We start from the raw sequence: 18,118 nt of genomic DNA, 5'->3' as shown, positions 1-18,118 counted from the left end.
TCCTGAAGCTACTGTGCAGTGTCTGGCAGGGCTCCCTCCCCCACTTCCTATGGGGGCAGGGGTCCTCTGGGGGCTGCCCTTGCAGATGTGTTTGCAGTGAGGCTGGTATCTTAGTGCTGAAGGTAGAAGCCACTCCCTCTTGGAGTTGGCCCCCAGGTCTCTAGAGCAGAAGCTGCCCACACCAGCTTTCCCTGCTCTGCTCCCAGCTCCGGGTAGAGAGGGTGGGGTAATCCACGGGCATGGGGCTCCTTCTCTTGCACATGCATTATTTGCATACAGGGACCAAAGTGTGCCACTTCTCTGAGACGTGCTCACAGAGGCCCCAGGTCCTGTGCCTCCGCACACCCCCCTCCATCCTGAGGGCCTCTGCTGCACTCTGGTCTGGTCTTTCTTTCTAGGACTAGAAACATCTTGCCTTTCCGTGAGCCTTCTCCAGCACCCCGCGTGGAGGGAGACTTGGTCAAAGAACAGCACGCTGGCTTTTGCCTGTGTCCTCCGAGATGGGCCCACCTCTTTCCTAGCTTACCCACCCTCCTTGCTCCATATCATAGCAAAGTCCAGCCTGGTCTTACTGAGACACCTCCGTGGCATTCAGACACAGCTGGCTGGGACAGCTACACAGAACAGATGTGTCTCAGTATCACTTTAATTACAGTATTTACACACACCATTTTGTATTCCGAAATAAAATCCACCCAATCTTCCTATCTCTGGAAAGCTCTATTTCCAACCGTCATTGAAACCAGGATCCCTGCTCACCCCTCTGGAAAAAAATAAAAAATGCAAATAAAAACCCAGGCCACCTACAGAGGTGGCGGCTTGTGACGAAGATCCTCTGGAGTTGCCAAGGGGACCTAACTACATGGGGGTGCATAGCAGTGAGGGTCTGGGGTGGGGGAAGCAGAGACAGAAAGGATTCTGCTGGGAGACTGAGTCCACAGCTCAGCCCAGGAGTCAGGCGGAGGAAGGAGGAAGTCATCCAGATCAGAGGATAAGGCCAGGACCCAGCCTCCAAGCAAGGGGCTTCCTCAGAGATGCACAGGTCAAGAGGCTTGGCTCAAAGATCTGGTCCCGTGTTCCCGTCCACTCGGACCCACAGGGGGAAACCGAGGCCCAGGATGAGACTCTGTGAGCCCGAGAGACAAGGACTGAGCCATTCCCTCTCCCTCATTTGTCCCCAAAGGTAGGAATGCATGTGTCCATGCACCCCTACTCTGTCTCCCCAAACAGACACAAGAAATTGTTCAAAACTTGGAGCTTCCTTCCAGGCTCAGCTGGAAAACAGGGCAGGCTTCTGTACGTGGATGTGGGAGTAGAAGGTGTGGAGCTCAGGGGAGCCTGGAGAGCAGGAGGGAAGCCAGTGCCTGAATCCACAGTGACTTGGCGTGGGCATAAGGGAGATAGTTTAAGACAACAAGTCTTGCTGGTTATATCATTACAAAGGACTGGGTACACTGGGTTGCTCTGGTTTCCCTAAATGGGAGAAGACAGACATGAGGAAGAAACAGGAAAAGGCAAAGCCTCCTGGGAGGAAACTGGAGCCCAGAAAAGCCCATGCTTCCCCTGGGGGTTCTTTCAATAAGGCAGAGAGGAGGGTGAGGGAAGCTCATGTGTGAACAATGCAAGATCGTCCCCTGCTCCCCGCACCGCTGGGAGCTTCTCTGCACTTTGGAATTTCCCCCTCACACCTTTGCTCAAAGTAGACCAGATTCTCGGCTTAGCGAGCAGAATGTGGAAAAGACAGGGGTCACCTCCCGGTCCCCCAGGGGGAAAGAACCCCTAGGCCTGGTACAGTGCGGGGGCCCCAGGAACGGCCTCCGAGGGTGCGTGCGGCAGGAAAGGGTAGAATGTAAGGGATGGTAGCTCCAGCATGGAGGCAGCCTGCTGCAGGTGCAGGGAGGGGCTCCTTCCCCAGACCCTGCTCAGCCTCGCCCCACCCAGCCGAGTCACAATTCCGTGTCAGCCACCACGTGTTGTCTTGCTGAATGGCCGTTTCTGGATGTGGCCTGGCCGGTCCCGTTCTCCTGAGCCCCTCGGTTCACACTGGCCTTTCCCTGAGCCTCAGGGGAGGACCCAGGGCCTGAGCTATAGCCCTGGCCTCCACCGTTCTCCGTGTAATAAGGGTCTTCGCCCTAGACAGTGTATAAATAAAGGAGCATTATCTGGTAAGCAGGGGAGTGAGGTGGGGATGAAGGTAGGGGGATGGACAGAGGGGGGTTGCAGCTGCATGTGCAGACTCCTTCCTTCCTGAAGAGCAGTCAGGGTTCCAGCTCCTAGAGGAGAAAGGACAGAGGAGAGGCACCACACCGTGCCACCACGACTCAATCACCAGCTCCCGCCAGCAACCAGGCAGTCCCCAGGACGGGATAACCTCCCCAGAGTAGGGAGCAGGCTGAGGCCAAGAATCAAACCCCAGCCTTGTCTCCCTCATCCAGAACACTTCAAGAGTAGATTTTCCTACTCTGTGTCTCCTTCTTGTGAGCTGGATGGGACCCATGGGCACTTAATATGCATGCAAATAAGTGTGGCTGATTTAGCAGCCTGTTCAGGTCATACCCAGCTAAACTATGCCAGGCAAAATCAGAAACAGGTGAGAGGAGCCTTCCACTGCCCCAGTGAGCAGGTGGGCTGACCTCCCTAGGGCCCCCTCCCTAATCTGTTCCACATCACTCAGCCTCATCCACTGACACGGTAATGTGCGTGAATGCACGTCCATGTGTGAGGGCACAGAAATACCTTTTCTGGGATTTCTCCTCCCCCCACTTCATGACATTTGTGGACTGCCCCAGAAGGCCACTATCTTCCTCATTTTCTTCACCCTGGACCCCTAAACTGACCAGCCTTTCTCCTGTGGGGCTCCAGCTACGGCGGTTCATCAGGAAATAGCCAGTGGTTCCCAAGATAGCCAGCAGGATCCCTGAGGTGACCAGTGCAATCAGGGTCTTGCGGGAATAGCTCTGGTGGCTCCCAACATCTTGTTCGGTGAAGCCACGGATCCCCAGCTGGAAGGCAAGACACAGAAAAGACAGACCGTCCCGTGTGGGATGTGAGTTCTGGAGCCCACGCTAGACCAAAGAGTAGAGAAACACAAGACTTTGACCTCAGGGATTTTTCTAAACAGGATTTAAGACTGACATCTCTTGATCAAGCTGCACCATAAAATTTTGGTTCAGGCACAGAAAGGTAAAGATTGTCAGGGAAGGAGAGATAGGAGAGACGGGTCTAGAAAAAGGAATTGCTTTCTCCCCTACTCGAGTGAATTCCCCTGACCCAGTTCTCCCTCTGAGAATGTCCATCATCTTAGAGAATTTACCTTTTCCAGGTCAGTCTGGTGCTTCTGCAGAAGCTGGAACTTACTGGAACGTTCTAGAATTAGAAACAGGGGCTGCTGAATCTAGAAGCTGGAAGGGCTGTGTCCTCCTGGAATGTTCTAGATGACGGTCTGATGGCCAGGATAGTCCATCTCAGGAGAGCCTCTCCCATAGTTAGCTCCCCTCCCTAGCACCTGTGCTCTTTAAGCTCAAATACTAGATTTCTGTTCAGGAACCTCGAACTTCAGCCCCACTCCCCCCCCCCCCAGGCCCCAAGGCAGAGGCACCCCTTACCTGTTCTGTTGGCCAAGACCAGCAGCAGGCAGTGAGGGCTCACCTCAGACTGGGCCAGGAGCAGGGAGCACACCCCGGCCCCAGCCTCAGCCTGCTCCTCCTCACATAGCACTTGGGTCAGTTTCTCTTCATTGTCCTTCTTAAAGTCCTCCTGGGAAGACAGAGAGAAATGGCGAGCAGAAGATGAGGTTACCCACGTACCCTGAACTGCATCCGGAGTGTCAGGCAACAATCCTGATTCAAGTCACACTGTTACTCTCTAAATAGGAAGGCCCCTTTCTTCCCCCTACAATTATAACTAGAGGGGGAAAAAAAATCCTGTGAACTGTATACGTGGAAAAAATCTAATCAGAAAAAAAATAAATAAATAAAAAGCTCCAGAATTTCGCAGTACCAAAACATCTATGATTCAGTATCGTAGGTGGCACTGTAAGGGGGCCGGGGACGAGTTCATGGAACATTATTAAGGACCGTCTCTGCACACATATAGTATTTCCAATTAAATTCAGAAGAAATTGCCAAGACCAGAAAATAGGAACAAGGTGTAACTGACAAAGAGCAAAATCCTTTGTTTCAAGGTTACAACAGCCCGGAATGTTGGAGGAAAACCCCAGGGAAGTGAGGAACAGAGTACAAATCTCTGGCTAGAGAGTCCGTGGCATCCGCGGGCCCTTCCCTCCTCCCCCCAGGGGGCTCGCCCAGAGCCTGAGTCAGACTGAAGCGGAATTTTCCCAACACCCCCTTTTCCTCATTAGCGGCCTGGAGCCTAGCTGTCCCTGAGGGTCACAGGTTTCCCCGGGTCGCGGGTTTGACTCTCGGACCCCGGAACCCAGCCCCCTGCGGACACACCCTCACGTGTTCTTGGGCAGCCGAGTCCCCGGCCGGGGATGAATCGCAAACAGCGGCTGTGCCCTTCCAACTCCCTGTCCCCGCTCGTCCCGGGGCGCGGGGGGGTGGGGTGGGGGGGGGGGTTCCAGCAGCCTTGGTCAGGGCGCCCCCCACCCCGCCCCGCCCAGGAAAGGAACCGAAACCAAGACTCTCTGCTCCGTCCGGACGGCAGATGGCGAGGAGGAAATGCCTGAGCAGCTCCGCCAGCTTTCCTGTTCGGGGAAAACTGCCCGCGCGTGTGAGACGCGTCCGCGCCGAGCCTCCGCCGGGGGGCGCGCTTCCTGTTTGTGGGGCCGCGCCGCGCCTTGGGGCGCTCCCGGCTTGGAAGGCGGCCTGGGTATTTTCCTACTGCAGGAAAGCCAGGCTCCTTTGCTCCTGCACAAGGCAAAGTCGGGACTGGATCGAGGCCCCAGCTTTCTTCCCTCAGCTGGAATTAAGGGAGTCGAAGAGCAGCTCCCTGGGCTCGGAGGAGGAGGCCCGAAGAGCGGCGCCAGCTCACCTCCACGTCTGAGAGGCAGGAGTCCAGAGGGAGCCTCAGGAGGCCCTCAAGAGCCAAGGTCACAGAAAAATGAGTTCTCGAGCCACTACTGTTTCACCCCTGAGGCAAAGGTCTTTCAGGAAGTACTTGGATAAAGGCCCTGTTTCTGGAAAAATCTGGTTCTTACAAAGAGCATTTGCCGTGGGCAGTCTGGACGCGCGGTTGGTCTCCTTCTTCTCTAGGCCCCTTTCTCTTCGGGGAGCCTTCTGTTGCTCCCCTGTGAGCACCCCCCCCCCACACACACACACACACACAACCATGCCTTCTGGATGAGGAGGACAGAAGTCCTGCCCTGGGTGACTCTGGGCTTCTGGAGTCTCTGGCTGAGGTACGTCTCCTGCCTGAGAGGCAGAGGGACAAGGGCTCCTGCACAATCTAGACAAAGCCACACAAAATGGCACAAACTTCCTCAAACCACAGAATCTTAAGAAGCTGCACCTCAACCATAGTCACCTCTTCTGACACGTGGGAAGCCGGATTGTAAGAGGCTGTGGGAAAATCTCTGCACATATATCCAGTGCGTGGTGGGGTGGTGGTGGTGGTGGGGGGAGGGCAGCTATGAACGCCCCAGGGTCAGGGCTCTCAGTCTGCGTGCCTGGCTGTGAACATACATGACGCTTACTACGTCTCCAGCGCTGCTCTGAGTGCTTTACATGTACTGACTCACTTAGGCTTTGCATAACCCTCTGCGATGGGTGTTATCATCCTCCCCATTTGACAGATGAAGAAACTGAGGCACAAAGAGACAGGTGACAGAGCTAGTTCCATGATAGGCACCACAACAAAGGGACCATAAAGTGCTTGGACATTCAGAGGAGGGTGAGCACACATCAGGTCTGGGGTTAGCAGAAATGTGACAAAGTAAGCCTTGGAGAATGGGGAAACTGTGCTGGAAAAGCTGGTAGGGACAGGCCTTCAGATGGCGCGGGGGTGCGGGGTACCACAAGGGAAGCCCAAGTGTGTGAGAGCCTGTGACCTTCACAACCTTGGCTATGAGAAGATGGAAGGACACCACCTTCTCCTTCGGATTCTCCATCTTTCAAGACTCCCACCTCCTCCATGAAGTGGTCCTATCTTGCGTAGACTGGGCATCAACCTTGCCTCTGCTGTTGACTAGGTTCCTTGCAAGTCATGCAGCTAGTCTGAGTGGGAGTTTCCTCAGCTGAAGACTGAGTTGTGACCAAGGAGATGTTGTAGGAAGAGCAGCGCACAAAGTGTGTAGAACTTAAGGGGACACTGGACAAACCGCATAGTACGATTACTATTCAATAACAGCAACACTACGCACACCCTATCCCCCAGAATCCACACTTCGAGGTTTGATTATATTCTGCCTTACAGTCAGAGTTCTTTCATTCTGGCTAGACTGTAAGGCTCCTTAGCTGGGGGAGTGGGTGTACATTACGTAATTCCATCATTTTGAACCCAGGTTGCCCTAAGCATAGCACCAAACAAACAAAAGAACTCACTGAATTGTTGTTCAACTTAAGGTCCCAACTGGTTTGGCCTCCACACAGGGTCCCTCCACCCTTCGCTTAGTTTCTTGGACTGAATTCAAGGGAATAACAGAGGCCAGCCTCCCACTTTGGAGTCCAGCGGCATCAGTGAATTGTGTCGGGGCTGGAGAGGAGCAGGTGGATCCTGAACAAAGCACAATGCTTCTCCGGAAGCTTGAAATAAACATCCTCCCCCCAGAGAGGCTGTGGGCAGATATCATGGGAGAGTGGGCAGGAGGAAGCCACAGCCTTTGCCATTTTGCTCATGAGAATCAGATTTGTGAGCCCCTAGCCACATCTGTTCACACATGGTACTTTGCAAAAATAATACGGACAACAATAAAGCCAGCTAACCTTTCCTGGTAGCAACCTCAAACTTTTAACATGTTAAAGAAGCATGTTAAGCACTGGAGTGGGGAGGAGAGGGACAGGTATTTTTATAAATGAGCCTTAAGGGTTTTCAGTGCTGAGATTTTAGAATCAATTCTCATGCTCTCGCTCTCTCTCTCTCTCCCACTTTATTAGGGTGTGAGTTTGACATTGGAGGCAAAACCTTGTTTTCATTTAGCGACTAGAGTGAAGGGCCTGCTACAAGTCACACAACAAGGGGGCAGCAGGCCAAGGGCAAGGAGTTAGGCTGTCTCTAGATCTCAGGCTCTCTGCAAGAGACATACTGTTGGGGTGCCTAGGTGGCTCAGTTGGTTAAGCAACTGCCTTTGGCTAGGGTCATGATCCCAAAGTCCTGAGATTGAGCCCCACATCAGGCTCCCTGCTCAGTGGGGAGCCTGCATCTCTTTCTCCCTCTGCTACTCTGCCTGCTTCTGCTCTCTCACTCTCTGAGATAAAGTAAATAAATAAATTATTAGATTAAATTAAATAAATAAATTGATTTTAAAAAACTTTATAAAATTCTTTAAAAAAAGAGACACACACACACACACACACTGTCTTCATCTGTACTCCATCTGTAAGTTATTTTTTTCTGCACGGAAACTGACCTTTAGTGTTTGGGCAGAGGGCAAGGAAGGCGTGGGCTGGGGGAGATGATCTGGAGGCTGGAAGCAAACTGCCTTCGATGGAGTCAATGTGACAGAATAAGGGTGATGTGAGCTGGCTGAGTAGGTACAGCCTCGGCATAGAAACACATGTGGCTTGGAAGAAAGAAAGGTAATTCTCAAAAACAAATTCCTGGGCAAATGGCTTGAATAGAGATTTCGCCAACGAGGATATGCAAATGGCCAGTAAGCACATGAAAAGATGTTCAGCATCACCAATCATCAGGAAATGCCCATCATAATCCCAAGGAGATACCACCTCCTGCTCATTGGGATGGTTACTGTATAAAAAACATGATAAACGTTCGTGAGGATGTGGACATATTGGAACACTGGTGCTCTGTTGGTTGGAATGCAAAACAGCACAGCTGCTGTGGAAAACAGTATGGCAAGTCTTAGAAAACTTAAAAATAGATTTACCATATAATGCAACAATTCTACCTCCGAGTATCTAACCAAAAGAAACGAAATCAGAGTGTTAAGGAGATATTTGTACACCCACGTCCACAACAGCATTATTCACTGTGGTAAAAGCTGGAAGCAATCTCAGAATTCTTTGGTAGATGCAAGGATCCACAAAATATGGTCTATATGAACAATGGAATATTCTTCAGCCTTGAAAGGGAAGAAATTCTGACACTTGAGGACATGATGCTAAGTGAGAAAGGCCAGTCACAAAAATATAAAAGCTGTATGACTCCCCTCTCGTGAGGTACCCAGAGTCATCAAATTCATACAGACGGAAAGTAGAATGATGGTGGCCAGGACCTAGGAGGTGGTTTCATGTGTGTAGAGTTTCAGCCCTGGATGATGAAGAGTTCTGGAGATGGCACAACAATGTGGATGTTCTTAAGACCACCTAATACCACTGAACGGTATGTGGACTTACAAATGGGTAAGGTTGTATGTTTTATGTTATGTGTACTTTGCCACCACTAAAAATTTTCTTGGTGGATTCCCCCCTGGATAAAGGGGTAGAGTCTAAGAGAACAAAGTCATCTCACATTTTGGTAAGTATTTGGGAAACCATAACCACAAAAACTAAATTGCCCTGGCGCCGTGGCAGAGAGAATGAAAGTCAGACTCCGAGTGACAGGGGCTGCTAATGAGGACCTGAAGACGGGGTAGCAGGTGCTTGAGAAGAGCATGGGGTTGCCTTCCCTCCCCCAGCTGGTGATTTCTGTCTAAAGGTGAGGCTGAGGAGCAAAAGGAGAGAGGCTGAGAAATAAGTGTCTGCAGACACACGGACAGAAGATAGGTCTGTCTGATACACACAGTGAGCGCTGCCAGGTCAAATCCTCCGTGCGGCCCAGTGCAGAGCGAGCGTCTGGAGGGCTGAGAACAGGCATCCATAGCTCTGTCATGGGTAACACTACCCCTGATACAGGAGCAGCCAACATGACCCAAGTACTCAAGGACACGATGCTATAGGAATTCAAGTCCTTCATGCTTCTCATTAGGCTGTGACTAGGACTTGAGTTTCCCACGGTTAGAACCAGTGCCTTGAGGCCCTCTGATGCTAAGAGTACAAATGCAACCCAAGGAAAAGGAGCAGGCACCATGCCGCTCACAGCCCCCGGAACAGACTGATCATAGACAAGCGCGCACTGGGACTCAAGGAAAAGGAATCTGAAACACAGTCGGGAACTTTGGCCCAAGATTCTGAGCAAGGATTGCTGACTGGGGAAAAGTTACCTTGGGGCGGCTTTGGAGGTACTGCTGCTTAGGGGCTGGGGCAGAGGAGCCCTCAGGAAGAAAGGGGGACCAGCAGTGGCAAAGGGACCAGGGAACCGGTAGCAGGATCAGGTGCTACCGTAGAGCTCATTCATCATGAGCGGGGCAGAAGCCTTCCTCAGGATGCCAGAGGGCTTGCTGCCTTTCTTCATCCCTACACAGAGCCTCCCCAGATCTCAGAAGGGAGCACAGACCTCAGCTGTGGCCTGAATAGAGGAGACAGTAAAGAATACAGAGAGAAAGCAACCACAGCACAATAAGAGGGGTTGGTTCTGGAATAGCAGTAAGTTTCCGGCACTTGTCTTGAATGATGACCCTAGTTAAATGTGAACCTCAAAGATCAATGGACAGGGGCGCCTGGGTGGCTCAGTGGGTTAAAGCCTCTGCCTTCGCCTCAGGTCATGATCCCAGCGTCCTGGGATCCAGCTCCGAAATAGGCTCTCTGCTCAGCAGGGAGCCTGCTCTCTCCTCTCTCTCTGCCTGCCTCTTTGCCTGCTTGTGATCTCTGCCTGTCAAATAAATAAATAAATAAATAAATCTTAAAAAAAAAAAAAAAAAAAAGAACAATGGACAGATGCTTAGAATGCTCAGCAATTAGTTCTAAATCGGTGGGACAAAGAAGCAGCATTCTGGCATAGGAAAATAAGTGCTTAACCAGGATATTACACACACACACACACACACACACACAAAACTCACTTTTTTAAAGCTATAATTACCAAAGGGTTTGGCAATTAAAAAAAAATAAGTAGAGTTGAAAATCAGTATCAGAAACAGAGTATTACCTGTACATTGTACATTCATGTTTAAGTTCACTGTTTTGCAAATTGCACTTGTTAGTCTATTGTGTGAACTTGTGTCTTTGCAATTCCCATTGTTTTTTTTAAAGTCCTAGGCTAAATAAAGACCTTAGGTATAATTTTAAAAGATCTGTGAGTCAGAATGACCTAACCGATAATCCCAGGTAAAACGGGTAGTCAGAATGGACAAAATAACTAACCGAATGTTTTCTACAGACTATAGTCCACCCAGGTCCTTTCCAATCTATGCAATCACACACTACATACATGGCTCCCTTAAATGGATTCCCAACCAGTAAGGAAATGTTTTTTCCTACAAGTTTAATAGGAAGAGTCCTGTCATTCCATTCTTAGTTGAGGAAATTGTAACTGTCAGGAAAGATTACTGAAACAAAGCAAGGACGTCTGCTATCACCATTAAAAGTTAATGCCTTACTGTATAGTCTTACCAATGCAATAAGACCTGAAACTGAAACAAGGTTTAACTACTAAGAGGGAGGAGAAAAACAATGTACAGCGGCAGTGGTAGATAACATGACAGCTGGCCTTACAAACAAAATGAATCAACTAGAAAGCTCTTGTAAGTAACAAGTAAGTTAAAGAAAAAGGCTAAACCCAAGATAAATTTCAGAACTCAACTTTCTAATATACCACCAGTGATCAATTAGAATAGTTAATGGGGAATCTATATTATAAATAACTTTAAAAAGTTCATAAAACCTACAGGGAAAAAACATAGCTTTTAGTTTTTAAAAACTAAAAAGTCAATATGCTGAACAGTACAAGAGTAGACCAGAAAAATACAGAGGGATTTATAGTGGCTCCAATGAAAAAAAATTTCTTTAATTTTGACAAGATGTTTCTGAAGTTTTTCTAAAAGAATAGACAAAAAATACATTTTTATTTACAGTGTAGTGAGCAACGACCTGCCTAGATGTATATTTAAAGTACTATAATGTAAAAGGACGATAATTTTTAAAAATTTAAATAAGCAAAAAAGACAAATCAAACAAATAAAATAGCTCTGAAGAATATGCCCTGGTACATATAAAAATTTAATAGACGCTTGAAAAAAAAAAAAAAAAGAAAACAAACCAGCATTCCAATCAACAATGGAGGGGATCATTCAATAAATGTTAGGAAAATCAGTTACATGGAAAATACAGCATTACAGCATAAAGACATTCTATATAGATTAAAACATTATTTGTCAATTATAATACTAAATTGGTATTTTAAGTTACTGGTTTATGTTTCACTAAAGACTTTCTTAACACAAAAGTAAACTTAAATCTGACAATGTACGTATTCAATGTACTCAAGAGGAGGGAAAAAGGTAACTAAATTTAAATAAAATTGTTTTTGCCTTCTTTGCCCACCAGAGGGGGCCTCTTACTCCCTAAACCCAAAAGCTCAGTGTTGAAAAGTGCCTGACCAAGCTAAATTCTCCCCATTCCACCCAAGTCTCATCCAGTCCAAGATGGCTTAAGGATGTTCAGAAAGGGTTGTGGAAGAAGAGGGAGGAGGAAAGGATAGAGGTGAGATGGAGGGAGTCTGACTTACACAGCTGGAGTCCTCATTTAGCTCTAGGCAGATACCTTGGGTCAATTTCACTTCCTTGACTTGGGAACATTTGATTTCTCCCTGTATTAAAACAAAAACAAAGTAAATAAGCCAGTATCTTTGCTCCCCACTCTCCCTCCCCCTACCGCTTTTCCAATTTAGTTTCTGTGAGGTACTCTCTTAAGGGGTTTTAGGAAAAAGGAAATTTAAAGATGTTAGGGGACTAGAGCTATATAATGGTGTTCCTCCCTTCCTCCGTCTCACTCCCATCCCCATCAGATAGTCAAAACCTGTGTTACTAGCCCAGGCTTGCCAGCAAGTAGCTATTTGCAGTCTTGGTAAACATTAGCTTGGATGGTACAGAAAAGGAAGAGGGGAAAAACATTTCCCACTGGGGCTGTTTTCCCTGCAATGGATTATATACTTGCAAGTAAGGCCATGTAAGCAAACAGATAATGGGGTAGCCAGGCAGAACCTGGTGACATTCTTTTTCTTCTTGGCCCCTAGGACTCTCCAGATTCCTCGTCTGGCTCCTTTAAAAATAGAAACCCAGACAGGTTCCTCATGCCTGCCTTCAGGCTCCACGCCCCCATGTTTTCTCCCCTTCCTGCTGAAAGCTGTTGACAACCACGGACCCCAACACTGAGCTCATCATCCCTGGTCTGCCCAGTTCTTCATGGCTTCTCTATTCCCAGCATACTGTCAAACCCTCTCACATGCAGGAAATGGGAGTTGTCCTAAACATTTTTGGAAAAGTCACCCCATTAAATGGAATATGGTCTCCAAATATGCCCAAAGGAAGATGGTGCCCTGGTCAAAGCCCAGACCAAGGGTACGAGCAAGAACCACAGCAGACCTCCAAGAAACCCCCCACCCCGACTTTCTATTCCCTAGAAATGCAACACCTAAAATATAGATCAGCTACCTGTCTCTATTCCTCTCTTCCCTGTCTATCCTTTCCAGCAATATTTAAGCTGCCTATTTTCTTAAAAATATATATATATTTATTTAGAGAGACAGAAAGAGAGCATTGAGGAGGGAGAGGGGCAGACGGAGAGGAAGAGAGAGAATCTCCAATCAACTCCTTGCTAAACACAGAGCCCATCATGGGGGTCGATCCCACAGTCCCAACATCATGACCTGACCCGAAATCAAGAATTGGAGCCCCCCAGGCACTCCTAAGCTGCATATTTACCTTATTAATTGGTACATGAACCAAATCTCACTGGTTGGGATGAAAAGAGGTTGACAGGAAGAGAGGGTCTGCATAAATATGAAGTGAGGGGGCAATCTGCCACTTTTGGCCCAATTCACATACCTTGATGATACTTGGGATAAGAGAAAAGGAGGTATAGTATTCAGTGGGGGATGTCACAAGGCTGGTGCTATTGTATGGAGGATCCGAAACATTTCCAGGTGGGAGGCTGGACTGCAAGGTCATAGCTGAAGTTGAAAAGTTGGTGGGGATAGAAGTTACTGTGGTAGCTAAAGAGGTCTGTGACTGGACGGTAGAGTTCATGGTCTCAGACACTAGGATGATCTCAGAGGTAGATGTGATGTTGACTGTAGTCTCTGAAATAGACAAAAACACAAGTGTACATGTGCACATGTGTGCATAAACACACACACACACACACACACACACACACACACACACACACACACCTACACACATCTCAGTTCACCATCTTGAATTAAAATCTTATAGAGAATGATATTGGCATGGACTTCCCAGAAAAGGGAATTTGGGAAGTTAAGAGCTACTTCATGTCCTAACCCTTACTAAAGTGATTTCAAGCCAGCTGTTGGAACCACAGCTATAACTGAGAATATTACTAGAGGTTCTTTTGGGATTCTAACATTGAACTGGATTCTGATCTACCCTAAAGAAGTCAAAAAGCACTTTGAACCTGAAGAGATTAGAGATTTCTAGGGAGTCCTCATCTGATCCTTATTTCATCACTAACGTGAACTCAGCACGAGAGCAGAGTACAAGGAGAATGACTGATCAGGACTAGCTGCCAAAGCTGCCCGAGAGCAAGCTGTCACTATAGGAGAATCATCAAGAACTTACTTCAGGGTCCCCTAAGCATGACGCACAAATCATATTTCACGGGGCTTGCGTATTTCCATCTGTGGGGGGAAGCAGGCCTGGTGGTGGCAATATCCTAATGCTTTACCCAGGCACCAGCAGCAGCCCTCTGGGGCCTGAGACAAGCACTTTACCTGAGATGGCTGTTGTGGTCCCACTGGTGTCCTGAGAGACAGAGAGCGGGGTGGTATCTCCAAGAGGACTTTGTGTGGTGGTTTCCTGGTTGGATACATTTGCAGAAACAGCTGAAGTTAATTCTTGGGGGGTTGAATGTGTGGTAATAGAAGTTATGTTTTCCACAGTTGTGAACCCAGAGGCTATAAAGAAACAAGGAGGACAAGTCAGAACCGAAATCATCCTGGAGTCTCATGACATCATGACATCAAGAATATCCTTCTGGACAGGTGACTAATTTCTCACTACTAGATTTTCCCTAGGAAAATAAGGAAGGAAAAGCTTGCATGCACCAAGTGTCTAATATGGTACTATTTATAGGAGGGGAAAGCAGCTAAATGAATTACAACAGGATAAATGCTAGATGCATTTCACATACCGTAATCATCACAGATAAACAATTGTGGAAAAAAAAAAAAACTAAAGCCACATGAGAATATAAGGCAATGTTTGTAACATGTTAAATAAAATATTAAAATATCAAATTCTATCTGAATAAATATCACAGAGATCTAAACTATAGGAGAGGAAGTACCTTTATTTCCTTTTTAATGGGTCTTCCTCTCTTCTGTTGCTCTCTATCCCCTAGAGTAATACAGTCTTGGAATAATCACTAGAGTCATGCCATCTCTAGGCAACCCCCTTAAAAAGCTTCTCTCAGTCTAAGGCTTTCCCACTCCCAAACTCCCTCCATTCTTTCCCTTATGGTCTGCAAACCCTTCCTTTCCATGTCTTTTGTTGAGGAACTCAGAAGGCCACCCCCCGGCCCCAAGATTTCTTTCAAGAAGCTCTGACCTAGGAATCCAGTGGATGGATTAGAGAACATAAGGCCTGGCTGCCCATCAAATGGGGTGGGAAGAAAGCCTAGTTCTGGCTCTGCCAATAACCACATAGTTTAATGCGTGTGCCTGTGTGTCTCTGTGTGTGTCTCAGTTTACCCATCTCAAGAGTAAGTGTCTTTCCCTCCATGTATTGTTGGGAAAATGAACAACAAATGTTGAATTGGTATAGCATACTGTTCCTGGATTTAATTATTCTCTGAAGATCTTCCTGAGGGTCCTTGCCCTTCTGTGTTTGCTGGGGCACCTCCCAGTGCCATCCTTACACCCAGAGAGGAGAAGCCTCCTGACTGGACCCTGAGCTTTAAAGTCTGTATTTTGTTCCTCCTCCTACTGCCTTGCCCCAAACCATGAGGAGTCCAGCACCCAACCTCTTCTAGGTTATACGGTGGGGACCAGAACTCCTAGAACTTCTTGCCCAAATGGCTCTTTGCCCACTTGAGGATCTTCAAGGGGCCTTTTCTCCCAGTTGCCATCCTTCAGAGGGTGAATGCACCTCCAAGGCATGAGGGTGGGCAAGAGGTGGCTGTTTCAGGAAGAAGGGGGACACGTGAAGCATGTGGGTGATTGTGCATCACTTGCATGCAAGATCCCCCACAATGTGTGCCAGATTTGTGGGGGAAAAGGCCAGAAGGACACGCTGGGACCAAAGGCCATCTCTTCCTGCTCAGCCACACTGTGGCCTTGAATTCAGAGACCGACAGGGTCCCAAATTCAAACTTGGCCTTCCAGAAGGCCATGAAGGTATGTTTTTTGAGGTAAGGGACTAGAGGATATTTCATTTATAAGCTAACTGATAACTTGGGAGTACTTAGATAAGACTGAGGGCCTCTATTCTACTCTTGTTGGGCTTTAGGAACGTTGGGGACAGACTTGGTACCCAGAGGTCAGCGTCCAGCAGCACCACCCTTAAGGAAAGATGCCTGAGGATCCCAGGCCACCCAAAGCTTATTTTTAAATTTTCCTGATTAAGATCTAGGTCTGTATTTTGGGGGGTTTCCAGGTAAATAGTAATGTAGAATGACACCTCTTCTTTTCCTCAGCATCCAGAGCGAAATTAGGGTTTTGTTTCATTGTAATTCACTTGGGACCAAGAATGCTGCCCTTAAAATCGGTGAGCGGTCTCACGCTCCCATATCTGCCTCCCTCCCCACCTGCTACAAGTAGATTGATATGCATGGTGAGGACAGTAATCATATCTTAATATTATGTGCAGGTAAGCAGGAAGAAGAAGTGATATTACCATCTCCATTTTAGAGATAAGGATCTTGGCCAAGGTTTTGGGCACCAAGGTTTTGGCCAAGAGGGGAAGCCATAGTTTACGTGGGGCAGAGAGCAATGGGGCCTCTGAGGTTTAGCAGACACTTGAATGGAAGGAGGAAGAGGGTCAGGGAGTCTAAACTGCTAAGAATCAGGATGCATCCTCCCCCCTCCCTTCCAGACAGAAAAGAATGGGCTCCTATCTGGGCCAGGTGGAAGGTGGGCTTATCAAGATAAAATACCTGGGAAGCAGATCCAGTCTTCCACTGCCCTTAGATAGGACCTGTTTAGCAATCTGCCCCTAAGGTATAAACTCACTGAAGGGGGCACGGGGTGGGGACATGTGGTCACTGAATTGAAGGATCATCCTCCCTGGGTACGACTCCAAGGCACCGCTGGAACTCCCCCTTGACATCATGCTTCCTTCCCACCCTTTCCTCTTCTTCCTTCCAACACATCAAGTCCTGGGAATCCTATCTGGCTTAGGCCAGCCCAGCCTGGCCCAGCCCTTTTCTCTTTCCAAAGAAAGCTGGGTCTGACTGAGGTGATGTCATGCTTTTGAATCCCCTCCCCCAGGGCCTCCTTCACCCAGGCAAACAGTTTTGAACTTTTCCAGATGTGAGCGGAGACCTGCTGCTCATTCTGAGGACGGAGGTGTCTGTGCCAGATGAGTGAAGCAACCCGGGACCCAGGCCAGCTACCGACCCACTAGGGTCTGGCTCCCGGTGGCCGCAGCCTCCTCTTGCCCCCCAAGCTGGCCAAATTCTGAGCAACAGGTAGCAGGATCCATCAGCAAAGAGAATGAAAGCTCAACCTCAGAATCACGTCCCTGAGCCTGGAGTGGGCAGGGATGCCTGCTGAGAACCTGGAGAAACAGATCAAAGATGGAGAACAGAAAGGCAAGGCTCAGTGACGGGGTATGTTGTGAGTTGGTGTAGAGCGAGGGGTCACAGTGGTCGGGCCCTGGAAGCCAGTCCAACCAAGGGGCTGCAGCAGAGGGACTGGCCAGGAGGGAACCTCGTGGTTTCCCAGCTTCTAAGGCTCCCATGAGAAGACTGCATCTCACAGGAATAAAATTTACATGAAGCAAGACTGGCCCCAGGTCTCTTTATATCCCATCTTCCCACACACGTCCCCATGGCATTAAACCATCAAATGCTGAGCCTTCTTTATCTGAGCTTCCGTTCCCCCAACTCCACAAGGGAGTTACAGCAGCTTACCAGTTAGATTCTAGGAGACAATGGTGAAAGCACCGCCCCATTGCATTCTTGACTGGAGCCTTTCAGAAACATAACCCTTAGCCCCAACCCAACAGTGCATTTTAAAATTTACAAACAGATTAAAATCCAACAAAAGTACAATTTAAAATCAAACAAAAGGCTATCTTCTGCTGTTTACTTCTGATTCTACCTTTATTAGCTGTGTCTCCCTAAGCACCTGATTTGACTGTGGGTAACCTGTTTGATATTGGGACAAAGGGAGGAAACAAGGTATCAGGTAGTTAGCAAAATGGGGGTAAGAAGCCAAAATGGCCAAATAGAGGTCACGCAAGTCATGTAGTAAAAGTAATGCTTTTAACTTATAAGTACTTATTCCGAGGCGATTATTCTTGTTTTCCACGTGGTTCTAACAAGCTTTGTTATCAGATATCCTAGCTAAAGCTAAAACTTAGAGACTCTTAGAAGCAATCAATAAAGAGAAACAACAGCTTATAAAAGAAGAAACAGATAAATGAAAAACAGACATGGGTATTAAAACCCACACCAGTCTGGAATCATTTAGGGTAGGAGTCAATTAAATACATACACCTTAATAAGCATGAACAAAGTCACTGAGTTGCACCATAACCAAATTATTTTCCTCATCCAACTGAGTCATAAAAGTTAAAGTCCTCTTTTTGAGGGACACCCTAAGGAAGCAGGGGCCCAAGATATTACATTTTTAAGATATTTCTACCTACAAGTAAAATGGAGAATCTTTTCATCTTGAAAGAGGGTGTACAGCATCTCTGATCCAGAAAACTCTGCTCCCTAACCAGCTAAATTCCCATGTCTTGGAGACTATACTTGGACTT

At 47.9% G+C, this 18,118-nt stretch overlaps 1 protein-coding gene across 2 annotated transcripts in view; it reads right to left on the bottom strand.

The window, feature by feature from the left end:
* Nucleotides 1–628: 628 nt before the first annotated feature.
* The window catches only part of CD34 (CD34 molecule), a 24,340-nt gene continuing 6,850 nt past the window's right edge, over nucleotides 629–18,118 (bottom strand). Inside the window, exons 2-8 of one of the 2 annotated variants that reach the window (XM_059145510.1) lie at nucleotides 13,906–14,088; nucleotides 12,998–13,251; nucleotides 11,680–11,760; nucleotides 3,606–3,756; nucleotides 3,314–3,366; nucleotides 2,838–3,002; nucleotides 629–2,132 (exon numbers count right to left, since the gene is read on the bottom strand). In XM_059145510.1, the coding sequence (XP_059001493.1) occupies nucleotides 1,947–2,132; nucleotides 2,838–3,002; nucleotides 3,314–3,366; nucleotides 3,606–3,756; nucleotides 11,680–11,760; nucleotides 12,998–13,251; nucleotides 13,906–14,088 (1,073 nt within the window). In that variant the 3' untranslated portion in view covers nucleotides 629–1,946. The other variant, XM_059145511.1, reaches the window with a different exon arrangement.

The sequence above is a fragment of the Mustela lutreola genome, chromosome 14 (assembly GCF_030435805.1).
Source record: "Mustela lutreola isolate mMusLut2 chromosome 14, mMusLut2.pri, whole genome shotgun sequence".
Taxonomy (NCBI): domain Eukaryota; kingdom Metazoa; phylum Chordata; class Mammalia; order Carnivora; family Mustelidae; genus Mustela; species Mustela lutreola.
This window is presented reverse-complemented; position numbering and strand designations above follow the sequence as displayed.